Source organism: Pezoporus occidentalis, unplaced genomic scaffold (genome assembly GCF_034315485.1).
Source record: "Pezoporus occidentalis ecotype Australia unplaced genomic scaffold, CSIRO_AGI_Poc_V1 ctg37, whole genome shotgun sequence".
In the NCBI taxonomy this organism is placed as follows: domain Eukaryota; kingdom Metazoa; phylum Chordata; class Aves; order Psittaciformes; family Psittacidae; genus Pezoporus; species Pezoporus occidentalis.
The window spans coordinates 5,699,938-5,712,269 of NW_026915691.1; the positions used below are offsets into that span (position 1 = coordinate 5,699,938).

The 12,332-nt window shown below is 44.6% G+C and overlaps 1 protein-coding gene across 2 annotated transcripts; it reads left to right on the top strand.

Moving 5' to 3' along the window:
• The first annotated feature begins 1,760 nt into the window (after positions 1-1,760).
• On the top strand, positions 1,761-11,839 carry PGAM5 (PGAM family member 5, mitochondrial serine/threonine protein phosphatase). 2 transcript variants are annotated; one of them, XM_062631514.1, is made up of 6 exons: positions 1,761-2,113; positions 5,812-5,990; positions 7,322-7,447; positions 7,937-8,025; positions 8,244-8,374; positions 10,123-11,839. In XM_062631514.1, the coding sequence occupies exons 1-6, from the start codon at positions 1,830-1,832 to the stop codon at positions 10,271-10,273; spliced, it is 960 nt and encodes a 319-aa protein (XP_062487498.1). In that variant the 5' UTR covers positions 1,761-1,829; the 3' UTR covers positions 10,274-11,839. The 2 variants fall into 2 exon arrangements, with proteins under 2 accessions (XP_062487498.1, XP_062487497.1); XM_062631513.1 differs by having other exon boundaries at positions 1,762-2,113; positions 8,241-8,374.
• Positions 11,840-12,332: the final 493 nt, after the last annotated feature.

Consider the following 12,332-nt stretch of genomic DNA (forward strand, 5'->3'; position numbering starts at 1 on the left):
GATGGCATATGCTGCAGTTTTTTCCTTCTTTTGAGTTGTTGGAGGTCAAATACAGTAACTGGGATTCAGTTTAGAGGGCAGGCTGGAGGAGAAGAGGTAGGATATAAGTGGGACAGTGAGTGGAGAATGAATAAGGTATAAAATACAAAAGACATCATAGGGGGAAAATATTTAGAAGTCATTTGCAGGAAGCTTGGAGACTGAGAACGGGGGGGAAGAACTGTGCTATTTTTGAGGAACTGGATGTGAAGCTTTGGAAAGAAACTTTTTCCTTCTGGGCTCTGAATAAGAAAGAATATACACAGTATAAATACACATGCCTGCCTCTAGGGTAAGTGCTAATACTTCCAAGATAATATAAAGAATAAAATTAAAATTTTAAAGACATATAAAAATAAGCAGAAAGTTGAGTACATTAAATATTGAGAACGAGAAAGGCAGGAAGGATAATGGAGAGGAAAAACCACCTAGTTTGGTGTTAATCATGATTTGATTCCCTTGTCTGACCCCTGGGGGCCACTGTTGATCTGTAAATTGTCCAAGAGCCAAAGGACCTGTACTAGAGTCAGATCTTTTTCTGGTCTGCACCATGTGTGTGAGACAGAGACACAAAGTGGTGGACAGGGGAAAGACACTCGGCTGGGAAAGCTGATTTTAACTTCTGTAACAGGAAGACCATTTTCGTTTGGGCGGGCACAGTGCCCTTGTAGTTCTGCTGTGTGAACCGCAGGACGAAGGAGCCCCTTAGTTTGATGGCTAAGGGGAACAGATCTCTGTGTGCTCGGTGAGGGAACGGACTCCACGTGCAGTTGTTCTGGAGTCATACTGATTGAAGTCTGGCTGTTGGAAACTGTCTACCCAGCTGGCATATTAATGGAGTAACACAGGTAACACCATTTGTAGTGTGGGGAATGGGGTATGGAAAGCCTGAACAGGTGGATGGGAATGGTAAGAATGCATAATTAAATATGCGAAGGCTGAATGATGGCATCTGCTAAAGCTGCCAGCATCCCGAGACCCATGTTCAGTGGCATTTCTGTCACCAATGGCAAACTGCTGAACTTCAGAGGTAGAAATCACCGCTGAATTTTGGATGTCAGCTCAGAAAAAAAAGGATCTCTGTTCTGCTTCTCCTTCCCCAAGGCCTCTGTGGTGAGGTTGCAGACAGTACCACTGCTGATCTACAGATCATCAAGGTTCCAGTTTGACGACATAGTTTCTTCTGCACAAGGCAATGCTGGTGGAGTTAAACTTGCTCCTGGAAGTAGTTTCCTGGTGTTCAGGCCACAGAGGGCACAAGGCTGCTCTGAGGTGGGGCCAGGAGTGCCCGGCCCTGGTGTGAGCCTGCTGAGCCCCACTGAGCCCAGCTGACTGGTGACCACCTGCATTCCCCAAAACACAGGCAATGGTGTCCAGCACCAGGATCCCAGCGCTGACTGTAAGCCCCTGAGTGCTGTGTAGGTCAGTGCTGGACTAGTAACTGAAGATGACCCACGCTTTGCCCATACAAGCTATAGCCTCCCGTTCAGGTGAGGGAGCGCTCACACCTGAGTCAGGTGGGTGAAGCCAGGCAGGGCCGGAGGTGATCTCCCTGCCCAGCAGAACCCGTCTCCTCCGGGCCAGGTCCCGCTGAGCGAGGCTGTACCAGGGCCGCCACAGCACAGCCGCAAGGCCGAGCCCCCCTCCATGACGCGGACGCAGGCCCCCGGCGCCACCCGCGCACCTCAGGCTTCGCGGAGGAATCTTGCCCCACGCCGCGCTCCGTCCGGGGCGGGGCGCGCTGCGCTGGGCGCGGCGGCTGAGGGGGCCCGGGTGCCGCTGCCCGCGCCATGTCGTTCCGCCGTGCCTTGGCGCTGGCTGCCTGCGGGCTGGCCGGCGGCTCCGTCCTCTTCTCCGCCGTGGTGGTGGGCAAGCAGCCGGGCCGCGGCAGCGATACCGACCTGCGGCAGGGGAGCTCCTCCGCCACCATTCCTCCCGCCTCCGCCGCTCCTCCCGCGACCGCGGCGCCGCCGGGTTTGCTGCTGCTGCCGCCCTCCGCCTCCTGCCCGCCGGCCCCCGGCTGGATCGAGAGACCGGCCGCTAACAGCGGCTACTGGGACAGCAACTGGGACAGGTAGGAGCGGCGGGGCTGCGATGACGGGGCCGGTTTCTCTTCCCCCGCCTGGCTGGAGACCACGCTGCCGGGCGGCGGCTGTGTCGAGGGACCCCCGTCGCGGCGGAGACGGCGGGAGCTGCCCTTGAATCCGCCCGTCGGAGCCGTGTTGGAGGAGCCGGGTGCCTGCGGGCTCAGGGTCGGGGCAGGCGCGCCTCTGACGGGACGGGGGCGAAGGGGAGGCCCTGGGGTCCCCCTCGGAAGCTGCCTCAGCGCGCCCGAGGAGCCCCTGGGCCGGCCTCGCTGACCCGGCCTTCCCCCTCGGCCCAGACCCCAGAGCCGAGTCAGGGGTGCGCGGTACTCGTTTCCAGGTGGAAGCTGAGGTGATGAGCCGTTCAGTATAGTCGAAGTTCTTGAATATTCACAGTTCTGGAGCATCTGAGCGCTCTGGAGGGGGGCTGCCTTCGCTGTGTTCGGTTTTAGACTGGTCAGAGATTTTTCTCTCCGTAAAGATGTGCAGATCCCTTTATTCTCATGCTTTCATCCGGCAAGATCAGAAAGCCTGAGGGCTGTGATCAGTGTGAGCACAGTGTAGATGTGCCTGTTCGGTTTTTCTTAACAGTGTTAACCGTATCTCAGTATTGCTTTATGTTTGCACTAAGGTATTTCTGTTTAATAACGGCACCCTTGCAGATGAAGATGGCTTGCACATGTTAGGCATGTCTTAGGCCCACTACTGCTGCTATCAAATGGCAAGTTAGTGATATTAAATCCTTGTAAAAGGTAATGTTGCTTTGAACCTGACTTAGTTGTGTTCTTCATCAGAAATTCATGCATCCAAGGGTTCACTATGTTTTGTTTTTTTTTCCCTGATTCTTTAATTAGAGTGTGCAAATATCTGTTTTGAGCTTTGCCTCATTTAGCTTCCGTCTGGTAGAATTATCTCCCCAGGGAGACTTATGTCAGGCTCCAGTTTAATCATAGTAAATCCAAACTTAAGCACTAACAGATTTTTATTGTATAATCCATCCTGGTTTGATTTTTTTGAGATGCTGCAAAATCAAATGCTCATACAAATAGGGCTGTGTGCATCCTGATTATAAAAATAAAACTTTGAATAAATAAGGCTTTACCTGGTTACATGGTTATGTTGAGGGAGGGACTAAAGCTATTTGTTTAACTGCAGATCCCAGCTTTTCTGGTTCTGATAAATGGTTTATTTTCTTTAAGGATTCTAAAATACTTTCAGAGTCTGAAACTAAAACTGATCTGTGACATTTACACAATATGCTTCCACTGTGTGTGCACTATGATGAATGATGATATAATACAGTATCTGTAACTGCTATTAAGAGTTATCTAGCTATAATTGTTGAGGCGATTGTGATTGTGACAACATCAGTTACAGCACCGTCTCAACTTCCTGTATTGGTTAAGTTTTAGTTTTCTACTTGGTGTCTACCACGCGGTGTGGTATGGGTTTGACTATGGTTGGAAGTGTAGTTTTGATTTTTGGGTGATACCGGCAGAAAAACGTAACATGTAAAGTTGTTAAATGGCTTTTAAGTACAAAGAACATCTGACCACTTCTTCTGGGGAGCAGGAAATGGCTAACAAAGCCGAGTCATGAGCGAAAAAACAGGTATTATAATAACTGATGGCTTTTAAAGTTTGAAGCAAAAGAATGCGAGTATCTTGTCTTTAAACAGGCTGACTGATACGTTTCAGTGACATGCAGGGCTTTCTGGAAAATAGGTGAAATGGGCACTGGCATGGATTAAGTGGTACTTTTGTTTTAGTTAGGTGTAAAGATGGTCCCTGACATTGCCATTGCATTTTAACAAAGTTCTGTCCACCTGCGATCTTGGGCAATGTCTTTTACAAGGGAATGCAGAAAACTGCATTCATCGTCTTCTGAGGTTCAGTGGCCTAAAGAACCTACTTAAATCAAGTCTAAGTTGTACTGCTCATAAACTTTCTAAAACTAGCTGATGCTGAAAATATTGCTAAGCTTGTCTATCTTCTCATGACTTCTTAAAGTATCTGTTGCTTTTCAAAGTGCATTTTACCATCAAGTAACTTTAGAGGTGCTGGGGGGGAGAGGGCAGGATTTTCAGGCATTTCTTTGTGTGAGTTCCTGCCATAGGATGAATTAATCCCTGTGTTGATTTTTTTCAGACGTTTTTCCTTTTTCCTAATGTATCTTTCCAGCAATACAATTTCTACTGAATGAAAAGAAATACGTTATGAAATAGCAATGGAAGTTCTTGTTAGTGGACTATTATTTCTTTTTTAATGCCTTGAACTTTGTTAACAGCTTAAGGGATGTGTGGAACTTCATTGTTTAATAGCAACCATGTCTTTACTAGAGCAGAATGGATGCAGGGCTTTTTAAAGCCGGTTTTACTGTAAACTGTAGAAATAGGTACGTGAAGCAGCAGTTTTCTGTGACCAAATTTTGTTGTCTCAAGCTTAATAAAAATTATAATTTTTAATTAAAAAAAAAACCACTATAGAAAATACACACACACACACCCCCCACCCCCCAGTTTAATTGTAATAATGGAGGACGTGAGATCTGGTGTGAACTAAATAAATATAGCTGTTCTTTAGGTATGAGATCAAGGGAAAGGGTTTATGCTCTGAGGTGGAGAGACAGAGCAAAAGGATTTATGCTAGCGTGATAGAGGATCAGTGCAGAGAGGGGACCAGAAGACTAATCTATGAAAGATATGGGCAGGGTTTATAATGATGGTGCAGTGTTGGTGTCAGCAATGAGAGATCTACAGCCCTAATCTGTGATACCTGGGGAAGAGATCCTCTCTGCCTGGTAACCTCTTCAGAAGCTGGATTAACTGTCTGGGTGGTGTGCAAGGGGGAAGGTTATGGTATGCAGAAAAGAGTATTAATGTGCAGTGTGACAAAATGGAAGAAAGACTAACGTGGCATGAGGGGAGAGAGATGAAAAAGATGAAAGGATAAATAAACACTCCCAGATGAAAAATAGAGTCATGTTACTGGAGAAACATGATGTTACCTATGTTAAGGTGCAGAATAATTCTCAGTGTGCACTGCAGAAAGTTGGAGTCTTTATAGGGGGGTTTAGTCATTTGATGTAAATGGGATTGAGAAAGAGCAAATTTTTTAGGTGTTATTACAGGGCCTTCTAGATACAGAACAGTTTCTTTCTTTTATGGAAAACACTTCTTGCGTATCATTCATGGTTAGTTTTTCTTGTCAAAAAACCTGTTGTTATACCTGTGGCTGCAAATCAGTGAAAATCCCAAGAACAACTTTCCAATCAACAGGAATTCAAATGCAAACTCTGTTAGTGTTTATCATCTTCTTTGTCCGGATAGACTGTAGCTTTCCTATGTTTTAGTGTACACCATCTGTTTGCTTTTCTGTTGCCTTCCCCCCCCCCCCTTTTTTCTTTAATTTCTTTCAATTAAAGAATTAATTGAGTGGTGGCTGTCACTAAACAGCAAATTTCTGTGTCAGTTACACCTTCTAGCATATGACACAATTTTGTTTTAATGCAGGCTTTTGTTTATAGCTCTCGCTCAATGGTTTGAATCTGTTTTGAGATCCAAATGGCTAAATAGTCAATTTTAGTACTTCAGCTATACCTAGAAATAAGGAATGCTACCCATCTGTAAGATTCCTATGCCTTTTAGTGTCCTCTGTCTAAAAATGGTGTTTTAAATGTGTTTGTTTAGACGTGAACCACTGGCTCTTATCAACCTCAAAAAGAAAAATGAAGAAACTGGGGAGGAAGAACTTTCCTCACGCTTAAATCACTTCAAAGCAAAAGCCACCAGGCACATATTCCTTATCCGTCATTCTCAGTATAACTTGGATGGCCGGGCTGATAAAGACAGAACTCTGACCCCACTTGGTATGTATGACTAAGAAGCTCATCGTGCTTTGAATTTAATGAATATTGTTTTTCATGTGCTGCCATCCTGATGAGTACAGGTCAGTAACTCAGCTCTGTTCTGGGTCTCACTGCCAAACCTTAATCCCCTTTCTGGATCCTTTGTGCCAGAAGGATGTCATGAATAAATTTGTCTTTTTCATTTTTGATCCATTAAATCCAAGCATAAAACCTACTTTACAGAGCTCTAAACACACTCAGTTGTAAAGAAACTTCACAAAGGAAATTTCAAATTATCTTGAGATTGTTTGAGCAGATTTTCATACCAGCTGGCATAATTCCCCAGGGCCAGGGCTTTTAAACTTAGCTCCATTGCTGACTTTAGGATAGATTTCTCTTAAAGGGTGGCTTGTGTTTGTGTTAGTTAATTTGCTGATTTTTTAATTAATTAAAAAAAATAATAATTACCCCTTACTTTCAGTTGGAGTTTTTGCTCCTAAGCACTATTTCTGGGAATTTTGCTAATCAGCTATAAGAAATGAGGATAACCTCTGCCTGTCTGAGTTCATTGATCTGTGACAGTGGACGCGTTCTTGGCCATGTGTATACTAGCAGTGTTTTGAGGGGGGAAGAATTCTTACTGTGCAGTGCTGCTTGAGGTTGTGGAAGTCTGGGGCCAAATGTTCAGTCTAAACACTTTTTGTTCCCTGCAAGTCTTTATCACCAGTGTGTGAACAGGAGTGAAATGCTAATTTCAGGAGTAAGGTGCTATCTTAAACTGTAACAAAGTATAATCTTAGTCCTCTCTGTCCTGTGCCTTGGATAAATTACTTCAACTGTTATCTTTCCACCTACCGATGTGGAAAATGGAATAAAGCCTTCCTTGGTTATGCAAGTGCTGTTCTTGAGTGCTGGGAGCTGGTGTTGCTTTTATGAAAAATGCACTGTCAGGTCTGAGCACGTCTGTTTGTCAGAGTCTCATCTTCTGTGCTCCCTGAACATAGCAGATGGCTTGGGTCAGCAATACCTTTTATTGGAAGTGGCTCCCTTGGGATGGAACTGACAAGGATTGAATACTTTAGTGAAAGTCTCTGAGCAATTTTGTTTGTGTTATTAAAAAAATCCCAAAGCAACTAATTTTTCCTACTGATGAAATAGGACTTGAAGTTGTCCAGCTGATAGGCTTGATAGGAATAAGTGGTACCTCTGGTAAAAATGCTTTCCAGTTACTTTTTGAAAAGAAAAAACTTCACAGAAATGGAGGCCTTTGTCTACTGGACAACTCTTCTGGAAGTTTGTGTGAGGCACTTAGTTGAGTGTCACCAGTTTGTATAATGAATATAATTTTTAAGGTCGAGAGCAGGCCGAGCTTACTGGAAAAAGGCTGGCAAGTTTGGGAATAAAATTTGATCAGATTATCCACTCCTCCATGACTAGAGCAACTGAGACAACTGAAATTATAAGCAAGCATCTCCCAGGTAAGTGACTTCCCTTGATTTTTCATTGTCTCCTGATCCTTATAAGCATCTCCAGTAGCATTCTGAGCTTGTCCTTAAGGTTGAGATGTTTAGTCAACTTCCAGCCCTGTGTGAATGTCTGTGTTTATAAAGAAAGTAACAACCCTAATTCTGCTTGTCTTCAATTAGCAGTAAGCATTAACTGACACACAGCTTTAGATTAACATCCTTGCAAGTGCAGTTCTGCAAAATGCAGCAGACTGGGAAGACTCAGTTTGCTGTGCCAAGCTGGTTTGGCTGTTCTCAGTTGGAATAAACTTAAGCCTTGTTGATGACAAGCCAGTTGTGCTGGAGAGATTCACGCTCTTTAGGAGGAACCATGTAGACTAAGATGATTTTTAGGATAGAGAGGAAAGGATATGAGAAATGCATTGATTGTAGAGTTGTGGGCCTGTTTGCAGTGCCATGTGGAGTAACAACTGCTTTCTGAATGTGCATTTAATATTTCAGGAGTCAAAAAAGTTAGCACTGATCTGCTGAGAGAGGGAGCACCTATAGAACCAGACCCTCCAGTCTCGCACTGGAAACCAGAAGCTGTGGTAACTTTTCACTTTTTCTTTTCTGTACTTGTTCTGTTTTGTTGGTTTTTTTTTAATAGACTTTATATTGACAGTAGAGATGAGGTACAGAATCTGAGCTGATGCTTTTCATCACAGGCCTTAGATAACCACATACTTTTCTCCTCCCCAGTAAGTGGAGAGAACGGTTAAAATAAATAACTTAAAATCCTTAATTCTGACCTCTGTGCTATTAGCAGTATTATGAAGATGGAGCTCGAATTGAGGCAGCTTTTCGAAACTTCATCCATAGAGCTGACGTAAAGCAGGAAGAGGACAGCTACGAGATCTTTGTCTGCCACGCCAACGTGATCCGCTATATCGTGTGCAGGTACGTGCTGCATTGTATGTTCCTCTGCTCTTTAAAAGCTCATGGTTCTACTGAATTAGTGATGCTTTATGGCTCTGCAGAGCTAGGGGATATGTTTTTTGATTTGGCTTGTTTGAAGAGGCTGGCGATCGGTGCCTGCATTGTGAGCAGCTGCTTCTGCAACTTCATCACAGGATTCCTTTGCAGATACAGGACACGGTTGAAAATTAAAACACTTTCATTCTAATTCTGAAGTGAAATGACTGAATTGGTGAGACTCAAACCCTTTCTGTATGCCCCAATAGTCTTTTTAATACCATATGGCTCTGCTTCCCATAAAACTAAGGACAGTGCCTGTGTGGACTGTTGGAAAAGACAGCAAGGAGAGCATGACTGTGTGCCTCTTCTTGAGGTGATGAGATTTGATCTTATGTAACGAAAGATTCGTTTAGTTTTGAGAATTATTTAATAACGGAAATTTTTGTATTATGTTAAAATTGCATTAGTGTGGTTTTGCGGTAACATCCAGTATTGGATTAGAGCGAGAGTGAGTCTTCCCACTAACATCAAGGTTGTTCATGAAGGAGAAGACAGTTCTGGAGCTTTGCCTGTCTCTGTATCCAGTCAGCTGAGTCTGTTCTATTCTTCCCTAGCAGCAAGGCACTGTCTGTAAGATAATTTTTCTTGAGGACAGGTGTGATTAAACTTTAATCTGATCAATACCTACAACAATTTCAGTTAGCTCTATTTAGCTGAGTTGGTTAAATGCTAGCCTGTCTGCTCTGTGGACTGCTTTAGAGCTTTTCAAAATTGCTGTACTTAAAATTATTGATCAAGTAAACAGAATATTCTTTCCTGTGCCAAAAAAAGATTGTCTTGCTGCTACCTAGGCGCTTTCAGAAGTACTTTTTCTCTTTGTTGTTTCTTCTCTCTTCTTTTTAACTTCTATTTTGTGCCTGTTATTTCAGGCTATCTGATAGCACAATAGACTGTAGCTGTTACTTAGTTTTTCTTAGTTTTTCTACTAGACTGTCACAAGAGCCAAAACCAAATTATTTCTCAGTGTCTGAGGCAAACCATGTTTGAGACGTGTTTTTTTTCCAGCTACTTACTACAATTGGTTGAAGTCCTGAGGCTGTTCAGTTAGGAACTGTGTAGAATAGCTGGAGGCTAGCTGTGGTACTGTACTTGTACAAAAAGCACAAGGTAACTTTTCTTGCCACTTCTGGGGAGCAGTATAGATGATGGAAAGTAGTTCTGGTGAATTTCTTCCATGTGCACATGTGGGCAGTTTGAATTCTTACCTCACTACCTCTTCTTGGCTGTTATGTACTATCTGTGTTGATAAGGCTAAAATAGTGTGTGAGAGTATGCTGTTTGCCTTTGGTCTGTGGAGGAGGCATTCCCCTGCTCCATCCTGAACTGCACAGGGTTCTGTCATCCTCTGCTGGCCAGGTGACCAGCTTGAACCAATCCCATCTATCTGCTTGTTACGAGGTGGCTCAGAGCGCTCCCAGCAACCTGACTGCATTATTGCTGCTGCCTTCTGTCCATTTGAATTAATCCTGTCTACAGTAATCACACCCATCTGCTGGACTCTGCCTGTGTGAGTGCGTTGCTGGCACTGGCCCAGTTCTCAGTGCTGCATTCTCCCAGCAATTACATAAGAAAAATACCTTGTCCAAGGCTGGCTGTGGATCCTGTGAGGGCCCGTTAATATCACTGTTTATGAATGAATAATGTGTTGTTTTTTATTCATTTTGTAACAGAGCATTGCAGTTCCCCCCAGAAGGCTGGCTGCGAATGTCTCTTAACAATGGCAGCATAACTCACTTGGTGATACGTCCGAATGGAAGAGTGGCACTTCGAACACTGGGTGACACAGGTTTCATGCCTCCAGATAAAATCACTCGCACCTGAATGTGCAAAACCAGTGGCTCTCCAGGAGCAGCCTCCAGCCTCTTTGCACTAGTACATTCAGCTGCCGTACCACTAGGTTTTGATCTGTTATGTTGGGGTGTGATGCTGTCTTAAAATGTCTTTTAGCCCTTTGCCTCCTTTATACATATTCGTATCTGCCTTCCAGTCCAGAAAAGAAGGTATATCTGTAAGCCTGGAGCTCTCCAGCCCTCAAGTATTCCCCAGACCTCAAAGCTGAGCTGTGGAATACAGAGATTGAATGTCTGCTCAGTAGTTCCAGAGCACTGACTTCCCCCCACCCCATCATGACTTTCTATAACCAAAGCAGCTTTCTCCTGTGGGTATTTTTATTTGTGCAGGAAAGCAGTGGGTGTGGGAACTGGAAGATCAGCCTTGTATTACTGCAACTGAGGGTGAGCCAGCTTGTTTCAGCTCCTGCGGGAGAGGTGACAAACAGGGTATTCTGCTGTTCAAAGGGATAAGGCATCAGGTTTTATAAGTGTTTGAGGATGTATGTTTGTTGTGTCATTGTTCCCCTCTGCCCCCAACAAGCTCACGTAAAACTGTGCCTGGAGGTTGCAAGCATAAAGCAAAGAGGACAAAAACCTGTTATTTGCCTCATACCTGTGGTGCTAGAATTAACTGCTGCTTAAATTAAGTTCCTGCATCCTCAGGAAGTTCTTTAGCTATTCTGAACAATGTCTTTCAATTTCATAAAGCCTTTAACTAAAACTTGGTCTGTACAAGGATGTAGGGATGAGTCTATAGCAGTGAGACGGAAGGAAAGGAAAGCAGCAACTTTCTGAAAGTGCTTCTGGTACTGACACGTTTTCTAGTGCTTTCCCCCATTGATTGGCATTTTTTGATTCCTTGCTTTCAGAACAGAGACATCCCACCACTGAGGTCATGTGGTAATAGCTCAGGGCAGAGCTTCAGCAATACTGGAGCAAGCTGCTGGTGCCAGAATAGTGACTAGCTGTGGGCTGGCTTGTCCGGCCACGTATGTTGTGCAGACAGAATGCTCCAAGTGGCTCCTTTGTTCTGACTCTGCTCGGCTTGTTCTGGGGAATGCGCAGGTGGCTGAGAACTGGGTTTTGGGTTTGAGGGGGGCTCAGAAGGGTTTCAACTTGAGAATGTTTGATGGGCACCTGAAGCAGTGCAGTGACTTGTCTCACTTCTCAATACCCAGAATGTCAAATTTCACCATATGCATAGTCTGCCTTAGTGCCGGCGCACACGCTACAGGACAGCAAACCCAAGTAACTTGTTTGACAGGTTCTCTTGTCACCAAGAATGTCAAGACCCTACACTTGCTCCTGTCAGAGCCGTATGACGCATCATCCCAGCAAGACCTAGCAAGATGTGGTTTAATGGCTTGTTTGATCCAATAGTACGAGTTCAAAGAAATGGGGGCTAGTAGGGAACAAAGCATGAGAGTTGTGTAATGCACATTGTGGGGGCAAGAGGAAACCATCATGACGTTTCTCTCATTGATGCAATGAGAATAATTTATCAGTTTTTGTCTATTAACTTTTTAAAAGTTTTGAATAAAATAACTGGTCTGTCTTTCTTGTCTCTTCAGTTGAAGCTGTGTGACTGTAAAGTGGGTAGAACACATGGCTGGAATGCTTCACAGGGATTTGTGTTCCTGCCAGGGGAGCAGCCTCTGCATCCCACATTGCCTGGGGGAACAACATTAATTACCAGCTTTGTCCTTTTAACTCCAAATAGCTGAAATGTAGCTTAGCTCTGTCTCATTACCTCTCTGTTAGAGGTAATGCTCATCACCCCCGGAAGCACATGTGCAACCACTACCATTCACAGAGGGGGCTGCATAGCTGGCATAGTCCTTTGGATGTTGGCACCTTGGGAGTGACAGGGCTGTGTCCCTTGCCACTGGGTGGAACAGGAGCAGTGACACGAGCAAGTAAGTGGAATATTCTGTGCAGTTTTATTTGTGTGTGTACACAGCCCTTCCCACACCTGCCCTTCTACACCCCAGTAACAGGTTCCTGCGGACAGCCAGAGGCCACCCACCACCTCACTGCACAGGTATGGA

Bases quoted from the DNA above. Each gene is read 5' to 3' on its own strand.
- PGAM5 (XM_062631513.1), top strand. From the start codon at position 1,830: ATGTCGTTCCGCCGTGCCTTGGCGCTGGCTGCCTGCGGGCTGGCCGGC. The intron at 8,026-8,240 runs GTAACTTTTCAC...CTGTGCTATTAG, and splicing joins ACTGGAAACCAGAAGCTGTG to CAGTATTATGAAGATGGAGC. The intron at 8,375-10,122 runs GTACGTGCTGCA...ATTTTGTAACAG, and splicing joins ATCCGCTATATCGTGTGCAG to AGCATTGCAGTTCCCCCCAG.